Source organism: Rissa tridactyla, chromosome 6, assembly GCF_028500815.1.
Source record: "Rissa tridactyla isolate bRisTri1 chromosome 6, bRisTri1.patW.cur.20221130, whole genome shotgun sequence".
Lineage (NCBI taxonomy): Eukaryota > Metazoa > Chordata > Aves > Charadriiformes > Laridae > Rissa > Rissa tridactyla.
The window spans coordinates 2,672,196-2,698,512 of record NC_071471.1 but is presented as its reverse complement, the minus strand read 5'-3'; the positions used below and the strand labels follow the sequence as shown (position 1 = coordinate 2,698,512).

The 26,317-nt window shown below is 40.6% G+C and overlaps 1 protein-coding gene across 1 annotated transcript in view; it reads left to right on the top strand.

Annotated features, from left to right (window-relative positions):
* Positions 1-22,292, top strand: part of USP13 (ubiquitin specific peptidase 13) — a 53,275-nt gene extending 30,983 nt beyond the window's left edge. The window contains exons 8-21 of the mRNA XM_054206569.1: positions 190-377; positions 2,025-2,096; positions 2,366-2,459; positions 7,192-7,317; positions 8,630-8,783; positions 9,436-9,610; positions 11,681-11,769; positions 12,148-12,270; positions 13,164-13,190; positions 13,926-14,069; positions 15,064-15,230; positions 15,739-15,901; positions 17,514-17,598; positions 18,239-22,292. Of these exons, the coding sequence (XP_054062544.1) occupies positions 190-377; positions 2,025-2,096; positions 2,366-2,459; positions 7,192-7,317; positions 8,630-8,783; positions 9,436-9,610; positions 11,681-11,769; positions 12,148-12,270; positions 13,164-13,190; positions 13,926-14,069; positions 15,064-15,230; positions 15,739-15,901; positions 17,514-17,598; positions 18,239-18,332 (1,701 nt within the window). The 3' untranslated portion in view covers positions 18,333-22,292. The remainder of the gene's footprint in view (positions 1-189; positions 378-2,024; positions 2,097-2,365; positions 2,460-7,191; positions 7,318-8,629; positions 8,784-9,435; positions 9,611-11,680; positions 11,770-12,147; positions 12,271-13,163; positions 13,191-13,925; positions 14,070-15,063; positions 15,231-15,738; positions 15,902-17,513; positions 17,599-18,238) is intronic.
* Positions 22,293-26,317: the final 4,025 nt, after the last annotated feature.

Sequence of the window (26,317 nt, the reverse complement as noted above, 5' to 3'; positions counted from 1 at the left end):
AAAGGTATATTGGAAGAACAAGCTGCTAGCCGTCTGACCCTGATCTTCTCCTGTACGTGCAGGGCTTACCTCCTTTTGCCTATTGGTTTGACTTTTCTAGAGTATAGAACACAAAGTTGGTGGTGATGATAGTGGAAGCATAATTGTTGTAGAACTAAAACAGATTAAAAAAGATCTTGTTGCTTTCAGACAGAGAATGGGCTAAGAGATAATGATATAAAACCAAGAGTCTCTGAATGGGAAGTGATTCAAGAAGCTGGTGTGAAACTCAAGCCCATGTACGGCCCAGGATACACTGGCATGAAGAACCTGGGAAATAGCTGCTACCTCAATGCTGTCATGCAAGCCATTTTCAGCATCCCAGAGTTCCAGCGAGCGTAAGTAGCTTCAGACTCGTTCTTGTCACTAGCTGCTGCATTCCTCAATCTCTTGTTTTTCTAAGCACAATGGTATTTTGTCTCACCTAAACAAGTCTCTTTCAGTCAGTTCAGTGGCCGCTTAGAGGATTTAGTGATTATATTGTTCTCTTCTGGAAAAGGTTGGAACGCAAAATCCAACCTGCCTTTGAAATCAGAACTTACTTAATTTCAGTGGTGGGAAATCATATGCTACCTTGCAAACTTGATTGTTCTGCCTCTGCTTTTTATACACATACATACCTATCTCTATCTCAGTATCATCAGTGTCACATTAGGGTTTTTTGTACTGGCCCATGCCTTCATACAGCTGCAGGAATCATTCTATTGCTCCAGTGTCATTTGTGCAAAAAACTGTACCGGCACAAACATGTTAATATTGATCCGTGGTAGTGAAAAGCAATGCACCTTTTGCATGCAGGTCTGGCTAAGAAGAGGGGAAACTATCAGAGGCATTATTTGAATTAAAAGTCTCATTAAAAAAAAAAAATCTCATTTCACAGAAAGGGTAGTGTGAGTATATTCTTCCACTGAATAATTAAAAGAGTAAAAGGACAAAAGCGCAACAGAAGAATATGAAATATTCCTGACTGATCAAAAATGAACACATCACTCCAAGGAGAGAAGCCTTTGTATAAAGGACAGTCTATGGTTTGCAATAAAATTCAGAGTGCTCTTTTATTCCACAGCAGTAATAGTGTGTGCGCTGGAAGTAAGGCTTTTAGATTTTGGAAAGCCTCCCAGGTTTTATGTAGCACTTGCCTTCTGGAGAAGAAGAGTGAGAAAACTTGTATTTGTTTGCTCTGTTAGCCATATGGAGTGCAGCCTGTAGATTCATTAGGTGCCAGCTTTTCTACCTCCATGTTTGAAAAATATCAAAATGGACTTTACTAAGGGAGGTTGTTTTCCACAGTCTGGTCCTAGAGTTACCTAGAGCACTTAGTATCAACAAAGTAATGGAGATCTTTGATCAAAGAGGGACCAGGCAGAAATTAGATGTGTTCTTTCAACATGGCCGTACCTACCTAGCCTGTTTTTATTCTTGTGGTTAAAGGAAGCAATGCTCCAGTAGAGTGCTATTAAATACTTCTCATTCCAACAAACTGGCTAGAACAATGCATACCTCAGTGTTTATTGTCAGGAGTTAGCCTTTGTTTCTCTGAAGAAACTCAGTAGAAACATTCTTTTTACACTCTTATCTTTGGTCCTGATACAAATTTGGAATTTATTTGGCGATGCTGCCTGGGAGTAGAAAGTACATTGGTTCTCAGCCCAGCCCTATGGTTTTGAGCAGCACCGTCCTGCAGCTATTTCAAGATCAAGAAACAGAATTTAAGTTCTGGGTGAACAACACCACCATATCCTTTATAGCTAGAAGCTTCTAAGCAAAACTTAAATGTCGTTTCCTCATTTCTTTACTATTATTTTTCCATGATGGAAGCACTCACCAGAGATAGATTAAGTCATTGCTATGATGCAAAATGTGACTTGTTAGCCCAGAGGAAGCCTGCTGATGTATCACTGCTGAGGGCTGAGGATCTGTTAGGATGTTCTTGAGTAAATCTAGCTGTGATATTTGAATGTTTCTGCTTTGTTGTGGTTGCCCAGGTATGTGGGAAACCTTCCACGAATATTTGACTACTCTCCTCTTGATCCAACACAAGATTTCAACACTCAGATGTAAGTGACACTTCTCAATGGTTTACTTGGTCAAGTTAAATAGAATCTAAATAATTTAATGGCAGGGCAAATGAACACCCCTGCATGGGTTTGAAAGTGAGATATGGCACAAGGTGGAATGGTAAGATTTGCCTACTTAATTGCAGGTAATGTTGTTTCATCAGGGGGTCAAAGACAGTAAACTTCTTTTTTGCTTGGAATAAAAATCTTCTCCTCTTTTCTGTTTTTCTCACATGTTTGTTTCCACCCCGCCACTTTTTTCCCTACAGGGCTAAATTGGGACACGGCCTCCTTTCAGGCCAGTACTCTAAGCCACCCATGAAATCTGAGCTTATTGAGCAGGTGATGAAAGAAGAACACAAGGTATTTGACTGAGTTTGTGCAGCCTGGTAACTAGGTAAAAGTGATATCCTGAGAAAAGGGAACAGGTGCCGGGCATTGAAGAACATGTGTGGATCCAGCATGGGATGCTTGGCAAGGTGGAATGTGCAGGATTCTAGTCAGGAATATATTAGTCAGGGGCTATTTGTGCAAAGCATTAAAACAACCATTGGTTCTGCTAATAAAGTATTCTGCTGCTCCAGTGATGAGTGCAAAAGTTCATAGAATTTGGAACTTATCCTCTTTGAGGAACAAAAAAAACCCGAAGAGCTATTAGAGTCCTCAGTATTTGGAAGCAAACTTCTAAACCTTCTTTAAATTTGAGAAAGAAGTATAAAGAGCTAAAGAGTTGTTTCCAGAAAGTGTCTGACGATATTCCACCTGATTTCAGGAGAAATTCAGGACAAATCAGGTCTAGGTAATACAAGATTAAGTGGTGCTGGAGGCTTTCATGTAGATGAAGGAGGGGCCATGCAGAGCCATAGAATCATAGAATAGTTTGGGTTGGAAGGGACCTTTAAAGGTCATCTAGTCCAACCTCCCTGCCACAAGCAGGGAGATCTTCAACTAGACCAGGTTGCTCAGAGCCCCGTCCAACCTGACCTGGAATGTTTCCAGGAACGGGGCATCTACTGCCTCTCTGGGCAACCTGTTCTGGTGTTTCACCACCCTTATTGTAAAAAATGTCTTCCTTATATCTAGTCTAAATCTTCCCTCTTTTAGTTTAAAGCTACTACCCCTTGTCCTATCGCAACAGAGCCTGATAAAAAGTTTGTCCCCATCTTTCCTGTAGTCACCCTTTAGGTATTGGAAGGGGCTCTAAGGTCTTCCCAGAGCCTTCTCTTCTCCAGGCTGAACAACCCCAGCTCTCTCAGTCTGTCCTCATAGGAGAGGTGCTCCAGCCCTCTGAGCACCTTTGTGGCCTTCTCTGGACCTACTCCAACACATCCATGTCTTTCCTGTGTTGAGGGCTGGATGCAGTACTCCAGGTGGAGTCTCACCAGAGTGGAGTAGAGGGGCAGAATCCCCTCCTCTGTCCTGCTGGCCACGCTTCTTTTGATGCAGCCCAGGATGCAGTTGGCTTTATGGGCTGCAAGCACACATAGAATCATTGTCAGCTCACGTCCAGCTTTTCATCCACTGGTACCCCCCAAGTCCTTCTAAGCAGGGCTGCTCTCAGTCCTTTCATTCCCCAGCCTGTATTGATACAGGACCCCGCACTTGGCTTTGTTGAACCTCATGAGGTTCACGTAGGCCCACTTCTCGAGCCTGTCCTGATCCTTCTGGATGGCATCCTGTCCCTCAGGCGTGTCGCCGCACCACTCAGCTTTGTGGCAGTGGGATCTATCCTGGAAACACAGTAGTATGTGAGGTTTTGGATATAAACTGAAACTCCAATTGCTGGGCAACCTGGGGAGAACAGTGTATATATCCTGATTTGTAATAATTCACAATAGAAAAAAACCTTGGAATCAGCTTTCTCAGAATAGGCAATTTCAGAACAAAGGTATTCTGAGGGGCAAGTACCATAAGCTAACATGCTAGACACAATGGAGAGGGGGATGAGATAACCTTTTTTCCCATGTTTATGTAATACAGAATTTTATTTGTCATAGTGAATGTTTTGTCTTAAGCAAAATATTAGTTATTGGGACAATGTTACCTACCCAAGGAAATCTGTTATTTTACATTTGGGTTGCTATTCAAACTGTCTACCTCAAAACATCTTGTATAGAGTGATGCTGGGAAAACTGGACCTAGAATATATTTGTGTCCCCACCAACCTCTGTTAATGTGACCCCAAGCAGCACAGGGAGTGAAACCACAGACTCCATAGATGGGATATTTAGAAATGAAAGGTCAACTGGTAACGAGTACTGAAAATACGACCTGTAGAAAAGAGCTGTCTTTATGGAGAAAGAATCTGATACTAAGTTGTAGTTTTATACACAGTAGAAGTCACGCATGCTGTTGTCACAGAAGCATGGCGATAGTTTCCATGGAAACAGATATTTTCCTCTACCTTCGTCTATCAGCTATTGATATAGGAATTTCTCCTTCTGAAATCAGAACGCCAAGGAGATTTTGGACAAAGATAGAGCAGCCAGTATGGAGTAGTTTGCATGATCTGAAAGTCTTGTGTCTCCTGCGTAATTGCTTTGTACAGTAGCTACTGATTGTTTTGGAATGACAAATGAATCCTGCTTGTTTCCTTTAAATAAAGTCTACAACTTAACACCACATCACTGTGACTAAGGAATAGTGGAATAGATTTCAACAAACTCCTCACATTAAATTCTGTATACTGACTGACCTGCTTTCTTCGACACATACAGAATACGAATAATGTGCTGGAAGTTCAGGGACTTGAAGCCTTCAAATAAAGCTACACCTCCATGTTTAGCCCGGCAGCCACTACTAGCAGTGAGATATTGAGAGCTTTTTAATGACAGATGCTATAAAACTCTGTCAGGCAGTAGTAGCCATCTACTGGCATTTAACAATAGTTGTGTTATTCGTAAGTTCAGTTTAATAAGGTTGAAGTTACATGTATTAGGTGAGTTCTTTATCAAGCAATTCATAGCACGTATAAGGCTTTGAAACAGCTTTTAGTGCTTTTGTTCCTTGTTGTATTGAAGATTTATTTAGAAAAAGAAAAAAAGTATAGATATTTTCTCTGTTCCCTCGCTCTAAGCATACAAATCTATGCTTTGTCGGTTTTGGGGTGCTTTTTTTGTTTGGTGTCTTCCCCCCACATCATACTGGTATACATACAGATAGTATTTTATCATCCAGAGAGTTGTACTGACATTTATAATACATCATTTTCAAGTGCTTCTGCTTTGTGTCTATAAAATCAATTATTAATTTTATTTTTATTCCTTTACCTGTCCCCACCCCCCCACCTCCTACATGCAAATAGGTTCTCTAGCTTTCTGGGTCTTTGGAATTCATCCAAAGTTTTGGGGAGTTGTTGCCTGTAAAAGCATTCATATGAGATCTGCAGTGGTCCAGCACAGTCTATATTTAGCTAAACTGTTTTGCAACTGTTGATGGGGAAAGTGTGCTAGGTATTCTATAAATATTCATGGTACTGGGGACCTAAAATTTTTCACCACAGGAGTTTAATCTGGAAATGGCAGTAGTTTTCTTGGACTCATTTTAACATTAAAAACAGGCTGAAAGCCTAAAGGGTCATCAGCTAGGGCTTGATTTTCTGTTTAGAGCTTTGCTATTTCTTCTCTTATTTTTCTTGTCCTTGAGATGGAAAGGGTTTAGAGGGCAAGATCCGATCCTCTTCTATAGACTGCCACACATGGCATGTTTCTCTTCTCCCTGCTGAAATGGCTGAGTAAAAAGTGTATAGATGGAAACAAGGCTTAATTCCAAACTCATTGCATTATACATTAGGGCAAACGTGCCACCTTGACGTATTCTTGCTTCTGACACAAAGAAGCCTGGTGTATAGTCATTTGAGCTGGTTTATGTGTTTCTCTCCCCAGTCCTAGCTTTGATGAAAGGCAGCTGAGGACACTGAAGTGATATATAACCTAAGATTCAGAAATCCCTAGAACATCTCTTTTGTTCAAGCAATACTGAGTCTCTCTCTCTTTATGAGAGCCTTTAAAGAACATCTTAGCCTAATGTGGTTGCTGGTGTACTGCCAGAAATTGAAAAAGCATTAAAATTGAGCATCTGCTCCTGATTTCAATGGGTCTATGAATACCTTACCTTGGTGAAACCAAGAATAAAATTTTGCTCTTTTAGTGTGTGTTTTATGTGCCTTTCATTTTATACTGCTTTTGCTATTTTTATATTGGTATGTTAGCGCAATGGTAGTAAAGAATGAGATTGGCTGAGTATTTAACAGCCTCTGACATATCCTAAAGGCTACACTTTTGCTTGAATTGTCTTGAAAATTATTTGGTCTACTGGAGGGTGAGAACAAATCTGAGTAAAAGATTCTGACCCTTTTAAAAGCGTTATTTAAAAGGGATGATAGCTAGCGTTGTCTTGAGGATGCAACTTGGGTTGGTTGGGGAGGCTTCTTAAAATGGTATAGAGGGTGAGAAAGTCAAAACTGGAACTCTCTTGGAAGAGAGGGATTTTCGGATTTGGGGTAGTTTCCTACTGATGTAACTGAATGGCTAAAGGCAGTATGTTACTGTCCTTCCAACATGACCAACACCTGCAAATTGCAAATTCATGTCTGTTCTTAACCCATCTGGGAACGCGTGCTGCACACATTTCTTGTTTTCTACTTGATTCTGTAGAGATCTCTGGAAAGGTTTTGTCCTGAATAAAGCTGCTAATTGATACACCGAAGTGCTTCAATGCCCACATACTTTTGGGTGGAACAGGGGTCTGAAAGGAATGTCAAATATTAGAAAACAGTGCAGGCTTTTAGCCTTTCTGAAAACTACTAACCTTTAGCAAACCTTCGGTAATTTCTTTTAACTTGCAAATGCCATAGAAAAGTCAGATAGAGTGAACGCTGTAGGGACTATATCATAAAAGATATTCTAAAACCCCTAAATAATGTTTCAGGACTCTTTCCATTTTTATTAAAAGGGAAAATTAGATGAAACTGAAACTGTCTTTTCTCCAGTGGCAGAAATGGGCCATAGATAGATCTAGTGGAGTGACTTTGGGATACTTGGTCCAGGAATGAATAAAAATCCTTCTTTAAAAGGTTTCTCTTTCTTTTATTTAGCCTCAACACAGTGGAATATCTCCCCAAATGTTTAAGGCTTTTATAAGTAAAGTCCATCCAGAATTTTCCTCTAATAGACAACAAGACGCACAGGAATTTTTTCTACATCTTATAAATCTGGTAGAGGTGAGAAAATCTGATTTCTGCTTCTTTTCCCTGGTTATAATAGACAATGAAGGTGGAGCTGTTATATGAATGGCTTATTTTTTTGTTATACTCTTTTTAACCTTGGATATGTAGAAAATGGCACTAATTTAAATGTATTTTGGTTTAGAAACATTTGTTTCTATAATTCTCCCTTCACTTCAGACTCTTGCATGACCACACACGGGCCCGAGGCTGCTGGTAACAACTGTGAGAGATATAGGGAGGTCAAACATCACCGTACAGGCTATAAAATTTATAAACATATGTGACTGTCCTTTTAAATTGCTGTTTGTTTTATGATTGCATGCTATCCATTTGTTTACCATATTGCAGTCTATCTTGGAATATTAATGAATTGGGTAGTATGATTATTCTTATTATTCCAAATCTATATCATCATTGGGAGCAAACTAATTACCATGTCCAGTTCTTTTACAAATCCCAGCTGTACGTCATTGAATGAAGGACTCCCCTGCTGAAAACAAAGTGACTATTTGTCAGTTGAATATTTCTGTATAAAATATTAGTTCCACTGAGCTCCAGCTCAACGCTGCGTGTAAAAGAATCAGTACTGTGAATTTTAATGCTGTCTTTCTGAAAAGGAAATTTACAAATACGTGCAGTTTTGATTTAAAGCATTTCTTTCTTTTCCATCTTTCCTCCTTCTTTTTTCCCATTTTTCCCAAGAATTGAGGGTGTTTATTCATGTATTACAGTCTAGATGAAGTTATTCACATTTGCATGCATAATGTTCCAGATCCCAAAACGCATGTACTGATTATAGGGTGGTTAGAAGACATTTTTCTGGTTTTTGCCTGATAACAGACATTAACATGAACAATAAAGAGGAGGTATTTTATTTGTGTGACATTCCCATCTGGATAATGAGCTACAAGTTGCTTGTTCTGTTTCAGTGCAGATTCAGAACAGTAGGAACAATTCTAGTTGCTGAAAGGATGCTCCGTGTTATTTACCTGAGCTTTCTATCTTTAGTGTAACCTGCCACCTTCCTACCTTCTTCTGTTCGCTTGACTCAGTCAGATTCATTAGGTACATGCTCTGCAAGCTGCTGTGTGTAGAAAGATACCGCTGTGTATGCAGACTTGGTGGACTTCAGTGGGATTCTCTGTGGGTACAAGTGTTCTGCATGCAGTAAAATGCAAGCTGAGCTGTCAGATCTGGGTGCAAGATGGGTGTTTTTGTGCTTGCCATAAAACAGCCAGCAGCCTTTGGGTTTTCTGGTCATTTTAATGATCATCACTTAAATGATTTGATCTAATACTCCTTTCAGAGGAACCCTGTAGGTTCAGAAAACCCCAGTGATGTTTTCCGGTTCCTGGTGGAGGAGCGCACGCAATGCTGCCAGTCCAGAAAGGTCCGCTACACAGAGAGGGTGGACTATATCATGCAGTTACCTGTTGCTATGGAGGCAGCAACAAACAAAGGTAAATAAAGGAACTGGTCCATTGACTGACCTTCTGGTGACTCTTTCAACCCTTATGTAGTCTCTTTGTATGGATAGAATGGTTTGAGGCCATGTGGCAAATGAAACCAATGAGCTGATCAAGGGAAAATTACTTGGTTTGGGTTTCTTTGATTATACTTTCAGGGAAGAAGGATTCTACCTGGATACTCTTGGTAAGTTTTCAGACAGATTTATTTTCAGACTATGGGACCACCATTAAGTGTCACCGCTCAGGAATATATCACTAAGAATGGTAGCAGTTTGTATGATAAAGGTGTCAGAGATTTGTGACTTAAAACCTTAACCTAGATTTGACCCAGGGATGTGCCACACCACTTGTAGTACAATTTATTTACCCTTGTTTTAAGTGCATGTGTGCACCCAAAGATCCTCATTAGCATTGAATTTCCCTTGTCCTGGACAGTGAACCCATATATAAAAAGTTCTTAATCCTTAAAAAGGAACTGAACATACTAGCTAATGACTATCTTGTGAAAACAAACACACACACAAACACAAAAAAAACCCCAAAACAAAAAACATTTCTAAAACTTGCGAAAAATGAGACTGGTAAGGTACATCATAACCACGACAATCTTCATTTAGCTTTTAGTGTCATGTACATTTCTCAGATGAATTAATTGCCTATGAATTGAAGAGGCGAGAAGCAGAGGCTGCAAGGAGACCTCCACCAGAGCTTGTCCGTGCCAAGATCCCGTTTAGTGCGTGTCTGCAGGCCTTTTCTGAACCAAGCAATGTTGAGGATTTCTGGAGCAGCGCCCTTCAAGCAAAATCTGCAGGAGTTAAGTAAGTGTGTGTCTGACTGCCAATTGAAAATCCATATGGTAGTGCTCGTGCTTATCTTGCTACCTGGACATGATGCAGAGGGAAACAGGCAAAGGCGTAGTGGGCTTCGGCATTGTATTGGTGGTGGGGCTTCTAAATGTAACACGCAGCTCAAGCCTGGCAAGAGTTGTAATGACCAATTGATCAGCAAATAAATTGTTCTCAACTATCAAACTTCAAGGGATGATGGGGTCCCGTTGTTAAGAGCTTGAACTTTAAATGCTTGTAGCTTAACTGTCTGCTCATGTTTTAAAATCAGATGCTACGGATCAACTAGTGATAGAGCTCTGTACAGTGTGGTAGGAGATACAGTCTGGATCTCTGCACTTGGTCTTTTGATGTCTTCATTTGACTAAAAATGCTGAAGGGTGATGTGTGGCAACAAAGCAGAGTGAAGCAAATGAAGGTTGTTTTTCTTGTGAGAAAGTTCTTTAGATGGATGCAAAATTTTGCATTGTGAAGTGCTATGCTGAAAACTTTTTTTTTTATTATGTTATGTTTTATGTTTGTTGTTTGCGTTTGGATTTCAACCCATCATCTTTGTATGCTACAGTGTTTGTTTGCATCTGTTAAGTTTGCTGTCACTTACATGAGGCCATCGTACAAGATGGACATATAAAAGAAGGAACCCATCTTGTGTGTTTATAGTTGGGTGGATAAAAGAACCAAGAACAGCTTGGTCTTAAAAAAGCATTAAGAAATAGGATGTCAGTCAGAGAACAATGCAGTTTTCAGGGCAGTATTTCATGCTGAGAACAAGAGTTACTGCCTTATCTGGTTACATTTCTCTGTCAGCAGCAAGGAGTGGTTGAAAATGGGGCTCTGCAACTGCTTTGCTGTGGCTAGGTACCTTCTAATTTTAGATCACTTAACATATCAATGACTCATCGCTGGTTTAGCATACTGTTTCAGTGACATATTGAAAATTGGGAGACAAGTGCACATGGTGAAGAGAAATGTAGCAGAAATCTAAAGGCTTGTATTAACTGTGAACATGGTGCAAGAACATTCTAGTCTTCAAATAGATCTAGGGTTAATTTGTAATTTAGCCGTTACTCATCCATTAGGTCTTTAAAAGCATCGAAAGATGCAGAATAATTTGCTATTTAAAATTCAAAAGTTTCGTGCTGCAGATGATAAAGTTAATAAAATTGCAAGGTGGTGCTAACAAGAATTTAGAAAGTAGTTATTTATAGTATGATAGGAAGGCCTTATATTTATGATACATTTACTCTATTTTACCCAGAGTTAGTTGAATTAGAAGAAAGAATGGTATGTGTGAATGCAAGATAAAGGGAAGGGTGCAGGGATTAAACGTGGGGAAAATGGGAGCATAGAGAAGGAGAATGGCTGTACGTGTAATGTTAAATTGTGTTCAAGATTAAACTTTTTCTTTTCACTAAGAGGGCAAATGTCAGAGATCCCCTGAAACTCAACAGTCATTCTCTATTTTGATAAAGATCATAGTAGTTCAATAAGAATATCATGTGGGTTTTTTTATATAGCACTTTCATGTGAAAAACTACAAATGACAGCTTTTCTATTTTTGCTTAATGAACTGCTTTATTGGTGGACTGATACCTCATGGACAATGCTACTGTTACTAGAAAGGCAGTGAAAAAAATGCAGAATTAATTGTTACTCCATTCTGTCTGAGCTGTGTTTTAAGCCTGTGCCCTGAAGTTCTAGACAATATGTCATTCAAAATTTATTTCCTGACATTCAACTTCAGAACAACTTGAATAAGCAAATTTAACATTATTTGTAGTTGTTTTCTATGATCTTCCTATAAGCTGAATTGTCTGCAAGGGTTTGGGCTGCCATTCAGGATATGAATGCGTAGAAAGCTACTACCATACTTCTCCACTGTACTTGAAAACTTTTTTGTGAAATTTGTGTTTATAAAATCCATGACTATTCATCTCACTCAGAGCTAAAGTTACTCATTCAGTGTGCATGAGCTACTGAAATCTGAGCCGCTTGTGATTTTGTTGCCTTGTTTCACTGAGTTGTATTTCTTGTGTTTCCCAGGACTTCTCGTTTTGCTTCATTTCCTGAGTACTTAGTGGTGCAGATAAAGAAATTCACCTTCGGCCTTGACTGGATACCCAAAAAGCTTGGTATGTGCCTTTTATATTTACCTTTTCCTCATTCTATCCAAGGGAAACCTGTAAGGTGTACACACTTTGGTCTATAATGAGGACCTGGCCTGAGTCTCAAATTTATGCTGTGAAGATCCTAATTCTATCTTCTTTTCTTTTATGACAACTTAAACCCATCCATCAGATCTGTGGAGTTAAAATACAGTTTAATGTAGTCTGACCTTCTAGTTAAATTGTGCTTTAGTATTCCAAATTTCTCTAATAACCGTTTTCAGATGAAGAATCCTGGCTGTGTTTGTGGCTTGAGTACCAGAGTCCCCTCTCTGATGGGGCAGGTTGTACCATGAGGTCATTTTGCTTGATTCATATGCTGAGCCTGTTTCTCTGCTTTTGTAGATGTTTCTATAGACATGCCAGATTTTCTAGATATCAACCACCTTCGGGCCAGGGGTCTCCAGCCAGGAGAAGAGGAACTTCCAGACATTGCTCCTCCCATTATCATTCCCGATGACCCAAAAGGTATTTACTGACTACATCTCTTTTGATTTTCTGCTGAATTCCCCTTTCCTTCCAGCACAAACTGATTCTCCTTAGCTTCAACTTTTGGAGCTATGGACAAAAAGCAGCTCTGTGCTTCTGTAATTGAAGACTGTTTCTTTTACGCTGAAGTTCAGAAACAAGAACGTTAGAATATACTCCTTCCTCATTCCTTGGGACTGTCTAGAGAATGAAATGGTTTATAACAAGTAAAATCACGTCTTTATAGCATGACCTTAAACCCAGGTTGCTGCTATTTCCTCCAGAGGGCTTAAGTTTGAGTGCCTCAATATTTAATAGGAAACCAGTAATGAAACTACTCTCATGACACGATTGCCCCATTTGCTTCGGTATTTATAAGAGTGGTGGTATAATATCAAGCTGTATGCACGTGAAAGAAAGCTAGTACCAGAAATCGTGTGTCAGAGCAAATTTTTGTCGTGGCAAAATTCAGTTCTCCAAAGGTTTTAATTTTGTCCCTTATCGGTAAGTTCCTTACCAAGGCCTATTCTTTTTTATCCTCTTGCTCAATGGACTGACCTAGTCTTAGTGTAAGTGCATGGATGATGGTACCTTAGTTATAGCAAAATAGATTTTTGCTTAAGTAGGTTTAGGTCAGCCATCAGCTATATTTCCTACTGGTTTATAGTACCAGTGACACTTTGCTCCGAGTTGAGTTAGGGAGATTACTGGGCAGAAACATCCCTAGTCTAATTCATGGCAAAAACGTCAGGGATGTAAGGATGAACATGACCTGCCTGTATGAGGTGAAATGTTTCTATGACTTTAAGAACATGGTATTATTTTTACCATATGCATCTACTTAGCCTTCACGTAAGTCCTTTTCCGTGTTTTTCTCCTTTCTCAATTTTCAGATCGTATGGCAAACCATTTGGTGGAGTGTACGTATCTCATTGTTCTGTGACTGGTATTTCAGCTGCTTAAAAAATGGTCATGCTTCTTTTGCTCCGCCAATGGCTTCTCTGTCCTCATGGAGATGCATGGAGTATTGCCTTGCATGCTTCTAAATAACAGATGATTTTTGTACTCATTCAGCATTTATTTGCATGTGTACAGGATGCTTAAAGGGTCTGTAGTAGCATCAGCGTATCCAGAATATGAGCTGCTCCTCTATCTGCTGCTCATCAGCAGGATCTTGCAGTGCTGCGGGTCACAGCTGCTTGATCCTGGCTCCCTCTGGACTCTGATCTCAGCTCACCTTCATCTCCGTCATTCAGAGATGAAGTTCAACTGGAGACTGCCAGATCCAGCAGTCGTTTCTGTCACCTGCAAGATTCTGCCTGTAAGAGGGGTGATTGCTTTTGGCTGCCATCTCTAGCTAAGCTCAGCACCCCTTGAAATCCAGTGGTGAGTTTTTTTAGTAAATAAAATCCTGTAGGAATTCATCAAGATTTAAGAATCTATGTAGATTACTGATACAAAAGATTACCAGTAATCCCGAACAAATACCATAATGCTTTGTACAAGGCTGTTTTCTAATGGGTGTGGGTTTACTGCAGAACTAAAATAAACACAAGAGATAAGTATTGTAATATGTGGCACCATGAATAACAATAAGAAATACTATACAATGGATGAAATTAGACTTTTATACTTTAGAAGGCCCTTTCTTGTAGCTCTAGATATCGATGAGTCTTCAGTTATGCAACTGGCAGAGATGGGTTTTCCTTTGGAAGCATGTCGGAAAGCTGTGTACTATACAGGCAACCTGGGTGCTGAAGTCGCTTTCAACTGGATCATTGCACACATGGAAGAACCAGGTCAGTGATTTGAAGGTTAATTTAAACTCAACTGCTTGTATATTTTGGCAGTCGGTAGAAAATTTATAACGTGTGACAGTGAAACAATAGCCCCCTTCCCCACCCCAGGAAACCTGGAGGTGTGAGTGAATTTTCCTAAGCTGCTACTGGGATATGCAGATCTTGACTGTTATGCGGCATCCTCTGCCTAGAAGAAGACAACAAACCTAAGCTACATGAGATGTAGACTCTCCTGCCCTCACTGACTGTGCGGGCCGGCTCTCTGTTTTCCACCCTTTGGCTAGGTCCATGCTGCTAAGGGGGAGGCTGACTTGTGGTCAAGTGTAAGTACAAAGAATCCTGTGGTCTGGATGCTTTTCTTCCATATCAGCCTTCTCTAGCTCCGGCTAGAGCATTCGTGCCGTACTTAGAACTTGGGCTGTCTGTTGATGGACAGGGCTGCTAGATGTTCTCCACTTCCTGTGCTTCATCCATGCAAAGTTTGGAGCCATGATTCAGCACTGGGTATACCTGAGCACTCCCTCGCCAGGGAACTCCAGATTTGGTTGAGTTCACACTTCACTGTGGGCTTTTGTGTTGCTTGTGTAAATGGGGAATGAGTTTCGTGTGGGCTTAAATGACATATTTCAGCTATGGAATCAGTTCATTTTACATCCATAGGTGTATCGGCTGGGTTGTCTACTATTCTGGTGTCATCATGGCTTCCATACCAATCTTGGCAACTTTCCTGCAGTTGTTTCACTCCTGTGATGTGCCAAGTTGTTTTAGCCTGCTCAGTTTGAGTTTGTCCACCTAGGTATTTTGTAATATGCATGTTCATCTTGTTCCTTTTAAGGCTTTCCACACATCTATGTCCCAACCAGGCCAGTGAAATGAACTTACATTGATTTCAGGACTGCTTTTGAAGTCCTGGTTGTTATTTGTTTGTGTTTGTCGTTGACTTTCCAGTTCAGAGGGGCAAAAGAACAAGCTGATGAATGTTTGTTTGTTGCAGACTTTGCTGAGCCATTGGTCATACCTGCATTTGGAGAAGTTGCTTCCAGTGGAGCAGCTGGATTTGGAGCTGTTGGGCTAGATAACCAACCTCCTGAAGAGATGGTTGCAATTATCATTTCCATGGGCTTCCAAAGGGATCTAGCAATTCAAGCGCTGAAGGCAACAGTAAGTTCCATGGGTTATTGGTAACACTTGGGTTTCGTTTCATATTATGTGCTCTGTACGTGTGCACGCTCAGATGTCTTTGAAACGTGCATTTAAAAATCCAGCTAGCGGATGGTGCACATAGAACTATTTTGGCAAAGTGTGGGATGCTTGACTTGTCTGGGTTAGAGTGGGGAAGGTGGTTTGTGTGTTTCACATGAATCTTAAAATGTGGAGGAAAGTGAGGAAAACTTAGCTTCTTTTACCATCTGCTGAGAAAAATCCTGGATGTCTAAAACTATGCGTTTTCAAGATGAGAACCCGGGGGCCGTGGGGATTAATTGTGGGAGGATGTCTTTTTCCATCTGCCAAGCTCCTGCAGAGTGCTTGTTGAGTACTATTTTCCATGGAGGTAGAGTATGTATTTTACAAGTTTTAAGCGCTGTCGAACACAATCCTTACTCTGTTCAAAGACTGATGATGGTAGACAATGTACTAAAGGCTGCTCTTTTGCTTGTTTAACTCACAGAACAATAATTTGGAGCGTGCGCTGGAATGGATCTTCAGCCACCCTGAACTTGAGGAAGAAATTGAGCCTGCTATGGACATGATGAATATGGCGAACAATGCTAACGCCAATATCCTTGCAGAGACAGGGTCAGAGGGACCCAGGATCAAAGATGGCTCTGGAAGTAAGTTCTCCTTCATCTTAAAACTGGCTGTCATGTTGTTGCGTCACACCTACACACCTTCTGTTTTGAAAGTAGCTATCATGGGGTTTTGGACATGATCCAGGCAATTTACTTCCCATCTTGCTTCTGGGGCCGAATCCAACTCTGGGGCTGCTAAGCTCTTTGGACTGTGTTTGCTCAGAAACTCTTTCCCTGGACTCACTGAATAACCTGAGTCTAAGTTTCTTGTTGCCACAGCATATAAGTCTCCTGGCCTAGCTTTACTTCTTGTTTTGTTGCTGTAAGATAAAAAGACAAAGAAAAGCTAGAATGTTTGAGTCTTCAGAGGCCGAGCATCCTAAAGATAACGCTGCTGTTACAGACCACCTGAGTTTCTGTCCTCCTGTGGTCTGATGAGAGATTTGATCCCTTCAACCAAGTTCTTTATTCTAAATATGGCAGGTATAGTTGGTATCCTACATGTACTGCTTTGCTATTTTCTTGTGGTTTTCTCTTTGAGATCCTCAGTCATGCTACCGCTAAATAAACCACAAGATGGGGCTAATGTGCAGCGGTCAAAGTTGTGAAGTAGGCAAAGAACTTCCTGTAAGCGTAAAAGCACTGGAGTACAAAAGCTCAGCGGTGGTTCTAACATAGGGATATCACATGACGTTTTTTGAAGGGTCTTTAGTGACCCGTTCTAATAACTATAATATGTTCTAAATTTGTATCTCTGATCTTGACTGTAATGGTCTTATAAAAAAACCAAACTAACAACCAATTTGATTTTTGTTTCTGAGGTTGCTGTTATTATATAAGAGCGTTCGTTTCTTGTTTCTAACATTATAAAGACCAATCTTAAGTCGCTTGCAGACGTGGGAAACATTGATTAGCATTAGGTTAAAACCAAAAGATTTGGAATAATTATTTTTTATGGTACTTAGCCTTTATAGACTGAGACCATTTACTGAGTGCCTGAAATCCTGATAACCAACATGATACTGTAAAATGGCTCCAGAAAGCCCTCTCCACCAAAATCCAGGCCCCTGTCCTTATGCAATATCCTGAAAGAAGGTACCCGTTTACTTTTGGTGGTAATTTGGGTGAATGGCATGAATGGGTGGGGAGCAAGAACCAATGCTGAGTTCTCCAGAGACTCTAAGCACAAAAATGGTCCTCGTATTAAAGGAAGAGGTTTCTTTCCTGTCCTCTCTTTTATGGGCTGCTGAAATTTAAACTTCTGTTTTTAACTTGATTTATAGGGGATCTGTGATCGCACTTTAGATATAGCTAATTTGCGTGCAGAATGAACTCCGTATCTGGCACTTCCTCTGGTGCTCTCTGTGAATCTGCTGTTTTCTCTTTCCTGGTAGGGGCTGTGATCACAGCCCGGCTGTATGCGCACAGATCTATGTGGGTTTGACTTGGATTGGTTTGATGTTTGATAATGAATCTGAGAGCTAGTTAAAGCAAGAATATGCTGCAATCTTAACAGAAACTGTGTTTGGGGATGCAGAGTTTGAGTTAGGAGTGCTAAGCTGCTTCTCCAGCATTAGAAAGAAAGCTTCCTCTGGAGTCATATTGCAACGTTAGCAAGAAAAGACTTATGCTCCCCTTCGTGTTTCTTAAACAGGATACGAGCTGTTTGGGTTCATCAGCCACATGGGAACATCCACAATGAGTGGCCACTACGTTTGTCATCTCAAAAAAGAAGGAAGGTGAGTGGAATTGGGAGAGACACAAGGATGAGCAAATGTTTTCTGTGAAGCATGCAGCTGTACAGAGCAGGGTGTGCATTCATGGCAGACAAAACGTGCGTGTCATTACCACATATACATTTCCCACCAAAGAATGAAGATTGTTACGGACTGTAGGTGCGATGAGTCGGTTCTGATTCCCCTGAGGTCTATGCCGAAACCTATCATCGGCTCTCCTGTGCTGGCTGTTCCAAATCTCTGTTCATTTTGGGTCATCAGTTCTGTATCTGGCTTTGTTTATCTGAGCTTCCCCCAACTTCTTTCATTCCCCATCGATTGAAACCCATCAAACTATGGGCTGATACTAGTGTTGCTATTACTGCAGTGCTGATCTTGGCTGTGACTTTGATATGTCTCTATTATTTGGCCTTGGGAATCCATGGTTTTCCTTCCATTGAACTGTAACTGCGCATTCCTCTGTGCGTCCCTCTTCCTGACTCTGGCAGTAAACCTGCCTTGGCTGTTTCTCTGATCCTTTGTTCTTGTTGCAATGCCTAATTTTAGATTCTAAGCTCTTTGAAGTTTGGGTCTCAGAAATCCCTGATAAACTTGTGATGAGTTTTATACACATGGAAGGTAATCAATGTTGTTTTCATTTCAGATGGGTGATCTACAATGACCTTAGAGTCTGTGCCTCAGAACGACCTCCCAAAGACCTGGGCTACATTTATTTTTACCACAGGATACCAAGTTAGGCCTTGAATCTATTACCTGGCCTTAAGAAGCCATAAGCCTTTTTAACCTGCCCAAAAAAAAGTACAATAAAAAAGAAAATCTAAAACCAATGAAAGACCCCTAAATCTTGGACTGCCAAAAAGCAAAGGAAAACATGGGATATTTATAGTTTATTTAAAACCAGTCGTTTGATGCTGCCTTAAGTGTTAGAGGGAAAATTTCTATTAGGTGATGTATAGTATGTTGTTTTAAATTTATACACCTTAAAGGATACCTTAAGACCATGCAGATTACTGGTGGAGTTTGCAGCAGTATATGGAGAAAACAGAAGTTTCAGAGTTGAACAAAAATAGCCCAGTTCAGCCCAGCTCCCGCCTGTTCTGTCCATGCATCCACTGGAGACCAGGAGGAAATATTTGCGTCTTTGGGAACTGGGAGCCAGTGTTTTCAAGCAGAGTTCAGAGCATTTAGAGAAATCACATCACGTACAAAGTTGGAGGGAGGGGGATGTGTGAGTGTTCTTCAAAGCAGAGCATCTTATTTAGGAGATTGTTTTCAGTACAGTGAGAAAAGTCAACTGAAGTTATATCTGTTGGAATTCAGTTTTATAGTATTTTGGTTTGCCTTTTTGATGCATAAACCTAAGAAACTAATGGAGATGGAAGCAATGTCCTGTCAGTGTCCTGTACATTTTCTGCCAAAGAAAAATAGTAGATTTTATTTTAGCAGACATAGGTTTCTTCATCTTCTCTTGAATGTTTGTTTTGCAGGTTTTCCCAACAGATTCAGGAATACAGATGGTTAAAAGAAGCAGGCTATAAAATTAAATGCATACCCTCAGGAAAGGCAAGGCTATTATTTAACTTTTATTTTCTTATGAAGGAGGTAGAGAAAGGGGTTAATGTCCCATTATATTTATTTCAGGGAAATTTGCATCTAGACATCTCACATTCCATCTGAAATTAACTCCCTTACAAAGTACTCACAGTGCAATTCTGCTTTCTGCCAAAGATTGCTTAAATATTTAGTCTGTCCGTGAGTGGGGGAAATTGCTTAGTAAAATTGACAATTTATTGATTTGCCATTCTCTCCTCTCTCCCTTAAAAAAACCCCTAAAGCAACAAAAAGCAAAACCAACAAAACCTAACAACAAAAAGAAACCCACCTTGAAATGATGTTTCAGCTTTCTTGAAACTTGCAAACACACCAGTAATCTGGGCTCTTCCACAGCCACCTTCTAAAAGGGCGTTTATATCTCTGGCAGGGCCGAAAGGGCGCGTAGGTAGGGGCTGGCCTTTCCTGTCTTTTTCTTTGGATGTTATTTCAGTTTGTGTCACAGACAAGAATATGTATGTGAGTTTTTAAATTGTATTTGAGAATGCTAATTCTAGAAAAAATGCAATGGTGAGTGCGATACCTTTCATAATTCCATAAAAACCCCAGAGGTTCACAGTGTTGGCCGCTGCTTAGAGACTGTTGCTGCACTGTTACTGAGCCCTCAAAATTTATTGCCAAAAAAAAAAATCCTCCTTACAGAGTGCAAGAGAGGCAGGGAAGTATAATTAAATTTTCTCTGCAGTCAGTGCCTGCCAGTTTAATAGCAAAATTCAGGCAGCTACGCACTACAGAAGAGAACCCAAATTAAAAATCTGGTTGTGAGTAGGGCATTTTATTTTTTCCAGCACCAGGGGAGCAATGGTTCTCCCTCCAGTCGTATAGCCTCATGCAGAGCCAAAAAACACTGTTGATTTTTTTTTTTAATCAGTTTTTGATCTTAAAAGATTATGAGAAAAATTCTAGTGCAATAATTCTGCAGTCTGTAAATGGTGCCTAATTGCTGGGAAAGCTTCCTGCACTTAGTGCTCTTCCTGACACATAAACCCGACGTCCTCGCACATCAGTAAGTGGCTCCTGTGAGATTCAGCTGCCATGTCATTATTGAGCCACCAGTTCTGGACAAAATAAAAGCTGCCAGTAATTTTTTTCTCCTCTTCCAGGCTTTGGGTATGTGTCTATTTCACCAGAAAATGGGATCAGCAAATTATGCAGTGACACACCTTCTATTTAAACTGAAGGAACAAAACTTCTGTATATCTATGTTTGTGCTTTTTCATTCTGGCAGTACAAAAAGGACAAAATGCTTTTCTTTTTTTTTCTTTTTAAATTTTTTTTTTATGTCCAGTTGTATTCCAAGGAAGTTCAATACAACGGCTTCCCTCTTGCCTCATGAACTTAAAGGGCTATTTATAAACTAACAAGTTCTGGTGGCCACTACCTTTTTATTTAGAAACCTTGGGTAAATAAAGGCCAACACAGTTGTTCCCATATTCATTATTAAACTGGAAACATGGCTGGTCTCGTAGGATTAAGGATGGAGCTTGGACTCTTGCAGACCATTTGTCTGGTACATCCTAAAACTGGAATGGCTGTGGGACTGACTGGTCTCAGTTAATGGGAGGCGCACTTAGAAAGTGGGTGGTAAACTGGAAATGGGAACTGGAAGGGGAGAGTGGTTCGCTGGGGCTGGTAGGGGAACTGTAGCACCCCGGCTTCTGAAATTCCTTTCAGCTCATCGTTCTTGGGTACTGGCTGCCCAGACTACCAGGTGGGTCAGAAGTGCAAGGAGCAGCTTGGGGGAAAGGCTTACGGATCTTCTAAAATTTAGCACTTGAAAATATGTTAAAGTTCTTCAGCTCTTGGAGGAATTATTGTCTCCTAAAGTAGTGGCTTCCCTCCTTTTTCAAATGGCGTGTTAAGTCATCTCACTTTTCCGATGGGATGTGTGTGAAGAACATCCTGAATCTGGAGGAGTGGGATGTAAAGTCCTGACTCTTCAGGGAGAGGAGTTTTGGGGTTTTTGGTTTGTTTGGCTTTTTTTTAAACTCCAGCATGCAGAAGCCACAACCAAACAGACTGTACTGAATAGATGACTAATTTATCAGGCTTTGCCTGTGAAGATTTGTGTGCACTTAACTGTGCCGGGCCAGGCCTCGGAGCGCAACCCGGGCAGCGGCTGCTGGGGGAGCTCCATGGGTTGGGTACTGCAAGCGCTGGCGGGGTGTTAGGGGTGCTGGGAGCCTCCCAACAAAAAAGCATGGAGGAAGAAAAATCACTGTGAGCTGTTTGAGACAATCTAACCTGAGAATTGTGGAAATCCAGAAGAAGAGCAAATTAACGCTCTTACTTCTTGGGATGAATTTTACTTTTTTGTATGATACATTGAGGTTAGGAGAGTGGAAGGAAGAAAAACTGAACAACTTTTCCCTTGGTTTCCTTTCCCTCTCTCATTCCTAGCAGCGTGCTGGATCCAGTAGACCCCTCATTCCGAGTCACAGTCTCCAGTCTCCAAAACACATGTAGACACAACTCCTATTTAATCTTCTTACCTAAAATATAATTAAGATAAAAATTTAATTTATTCAAAGCTGCGGTTTAAAAACAAGCCTAGATGTTTCTGGACTACTGTCACTTGCAATTCTGCTGGGTTTGGTGGCATCACTTCTGACTCACTTTGGTGTAACTGAAACCAGAATCAGTCCATTTTGTTTGATTCAGGCAGCCTCCACGGGGTCGTAGTGCACGTTTGGAACACAGATGCAACCAGAGCTCGTTAGATTGTTTTAGAAGTGTCTCCAATTCATTCCTTTTGTTCTCCATCCTGGCAGCAGCCATTTTTATCTTCTTCGCTGTTTTCATGCATTGAAAGACTATGCAAAATATTTAACTGGACATAACTTTTTGTTCTTTTCCCATCACCCTTCCTACCTTAATGGCTGAGATCAGTTTCTGATTTTTATTCACTCTTCGGTGGTTTTACTGTTGTGTCCTGGAAGCGTCTGTACTGGTTTACTTTGCACCATTCGGAGTTGTTTGCTTGAAGCACTGTTAACATTTTAGAGAGTATTTGTCTCAGATGAGAAAGGTTGTGAATGACATTGTTGCAACTGTTTTAAATTAAAAAGAAATATTCTCACATCTTGCGACTGTGTGGATTCTTGCTTCTTTCTTTTCTGTCTGAGCTGAAGAGGAACAGACTGACTGAGTGTGTTTTGATACTCCCTCTTTTCTTACTCCTTTTGGTCATGTTTGGTGTTTTACTTAAAAAAAACGTGCATAGGGAACAAAGAGCTTTGTGAGAGTCTTGATTTCTTGTGACTTGTGGCACATCTATGGCTGGAAAAAAAATAAAATAGAAATCCCCAAGCCCTGAGTGGGTATAAACCATGGCAAAAATAGAGAATAAGATTTAAACTAAGATTAATTTTTTCCGGTTTTAGCTTCTAAGCCAGGTGATGCTCTTTGAACACAAGAGCTCGCAATGTTCATGTGGAAGAGTGTTGCCATTTCACCTGCAAATTCCTGCTGTTCAGTCACAGTTTTATCTTTGTCTGTAACTCCTCGTACACAGTTAGAAATTTGACCTGCTGTTCGATAAGAAGTCTTTTTTCCTCATGTGTAAGGGCTTTCCGTAGCAGTGTGACCACTGGAACTCTTTGGTAGATGCAAAAATAGGCCAAAAAATAGGATTGAAGGATGGCAACCCTTGCATCTTTGTATAGGATCATGGGACCAGGAACTGGAGGAGAGGTAAGAGATAAATCCACAGGGCTGTAAGTGAGATTTCCTGACATGGAAGTAGAGGCCATGTGAAGTGTTGAATGATAAGAAAGGTAAAGGTGGTTCAGCTCCTGAAGTTGAAATGTAATGATCTATTTTGGTTTCTTTTCTATCACAGATGTCCTCTGTGACCACGGCAAGTGACACCGTGCTGTGTTCGCACCACCTGTAGCAACTGGAAGAGGTGGGAGAATGTGGCTCCTTGCACGAGCTGAAGGGCCCTGTTCAGACTTCATGCAAGAATTTCCTGTGCAGGATTTGCCTGCTGTCTTTTTCGGCCTGCTTGTGGGAGGCAGTATTAGATAACTGACAAGTTAACACCGCCCCTGGTCTCTGTTCCCCCTCACAAAACTGGGAAGTGACACCTCTCTGTCCCTCAGGTGTGCTACAGGGATGACAGGAGTAAGGGAGGCGCTGACAGCTGTGGTGAAAGATGAGTGCCATAAAAATGCCGAAGACAGATAGCGCATGGCTGGCAGCTGGTGTGGAGTAAGTGATTATATTTTAAGACTTCTTTACCAGTATCCTTCCCAGGGATTTTTTGAGCAGTTTTATACCTAGGATTTGGCACTGATGCTTTTCTCCCAACCGCTCAGTTTGGCTTCAGGACTGCAGCGCTGGGTTCCTGGACCGTGTTTCTACAGAGCCCGTAACTAAAGGGCATTTCTGCCGCGTCTTCATTGGTACATTTGAGCACCAAGAACTAAACTAACCTTAACATCTCCTGGCAAAACATGCCAGTTGCCAGTGCCGCAAAAGATTGTGTTCTAATATTATTTCTTCTGTTTTAATTTTGAGATGTGCAGTTGCATGATCCTCAGGAAAAATTTGGACCTACTTTTTTCCCTTCTTCGTATGGAGTGTATGCGCAAAATCCTTTGGGCCAGACCTCAGCTAGTATAAATTCCAGTTGTAAGTATAACTGATCAACATGTTGAAATAAAAATGAATTGCAAAAATAACTCTACCTCAGAGTAACGATGAATTTACGAAAAATGTTTGGTAATGAAAAAAAGCCTCTTCTGGGCTTGATTTTTAAGCAGAGAAGCATGTTCACATGGTAAACAATAGGATAGCAGACCTCATTAAAAAAATCCTTTATTTCACTTGGAGAAGCAGGTCCCTCCTTTCAGTTCAAGGAATCATAGTCAAGACCATTTTCAAATTGAAAGATATTTTGAAATATTTGAAGCCACAGACAAAGTTTATTTTTAAAACATATTTAAAAATCGCACAGTTATAAATACAGGTAAATAAATACAATTTAATATGTGGAAAAGAACCCAAGGAAGGCATGCTTCCATTACAGTACAAAAATACTACATTAAATGTGGTGCTCTGCAAATAGTCATCTATGACCTTAATAAATTTAACACATCCAATATGCGCATCCTTCATTTTTGAGGAAATAGATTATTTTAAAGAGCAGTGCAAGGAAACACCAAATTAAAGCATCAGTAAAACTACAGGTCTGTGTTTAATATTATACACAGCTGATAATGCACTAAGTATACAGAGGCAAAGTTACCTGTAGTAAGAAACTAACCTTTTACTCCGTCCGTACTTACAGACTCAGGTTCTCAGTCTGGGTCAATCTGAACCTTTGGAAGGGATTGTAATCATTCAGGTAGGGCTGAACTCCCACCTCCGCACCCACCGCCTGCCTCGCTGCGAAGCCTCGCACCTACACTTAACGGGCAACACAAGGAGTTGAGTGAGTGATGGAGGTCTCAGATGGCCCAGGCGAAAGTATCTACCAACCCTTTAATCTCCTCTTTCTTATATGTTGGCTTAAAAATAAAGCCAAAAAAACTGATGCAAGATTGCAAAGGTTTTCGAACCGTTTACAGCATATAGAAGAAGCCGCACGGAATGCCTCTCAAAACTATATAGCTTTATTTTACTCTAGATATGTTATACTCTGATATATAAAATATATTTATAAATGCTTTGATTTTTCTGAATTTACAATAGATTACTGATATTAAAAAGGCTATTTAAATTAAAGGTTTAGCCAATGTCGATGGCATTCTGTAAATGCGGAAGGGGAAAAAAGATCAAAGCACATTAAGTCTTGACCATGCAAGCTCGCTCAATGGGCTGTCACATGTGCAAGCATTTGTAAAGTTACATCTCATTTGAGGAAAATTTGGATTCCTTCTGTCTCTTTCCCATACCTATTCCTTTGTGGCTGAGGCTCTGAAACCTCCCGTGGATTCTGTGACATGCTCCTTTTTCATTTTGCCTAGGTTTGTTCAGAGTGTCAGTGATCTCTTCATGCATGGTACTCCTTTTCTCTGATTTATTTCACCAGTCCCGAAATAGTAGAACTGTAATGAAGGAATCTGATTTCTAGGCTAGATGAGGTTTGAGTAGTAGATAATACTGTATTGTGTACCCACCATTTTTTCACAACGTGCAGTGCATTTTGTCTGTCACTTTTCTCTGTGAATACTCAGTATTTTATAAACATTTATTACATAAATTCACTGTACAGACTGCTAAGCTGACAACACTGGTGACCAGAAATCTGTTTTTCAACCGTGCAGGTTGTTTGTGAGAAGTAATTAATATGTCTCATTTTGCAGACGCACGTTTGGGCAAAAGGGATCTACAACCAATTTATGTTTCACTCCAGTCCTCACTGGCTCCAGCAGGCAATGGTTGAGGCCTCTGTGGCTGCAAGTGATGTTATCAGTTATGATTTCTGGGGTGGCGTTTGTGTTCTGGAGGCCCGTGCTCTGTGGGTGTTCCTAGGGTCACCTAGCTGATCTCTTGGTGGTGTCAGGTTCCTCCTTTTCATCTGACTGACAGGCCCAGGTTTTCTAAATTGGCTCATTAGCTCTTCATCCTTGATTTCTGAGCTTTCAGCTGAGTTAAGTGTCTGCAGCTGAAATGAGGGATGCAGCAGATGCTCAGATCCTGTGAAGTTTTGTATCTATGTATTTCAAAAAAGGCAGTGGGACGCTGAGCTGCCTTCAGAGCTAGTGGGTGAGTTCGGAAAGCCTGGCCTGTGGCAAGTAAGTGTAGACCAAGACAATAGTTGTTTCACTGGATTTGGGGATCTTTTTCTCTGGTTTGGTGCTATCTGGTTTAGACTAGAGAAGAAAATGTGAAAATCCAAACATCCAGCTTCACTGTGAAAGCTGCGCACATTTAGCTTTTTAATTCTTAAGAGGATACTAAAACATGTCTGCAAAGGCTGTTACTACAGGTGTCTGTCATTAATTAAACACTTGGAGCAAACATGAAATCCACAACACAATATGATTTCAGAGGATGGAATTTAACAGGGGCTCTGCGTTTGATCTAACCTGTGCCAAATAACATGAGCAACTCAGTTTTGAGTTTGGCAGATGCAAAGTACTTCAAAAATATCCCATAGAAG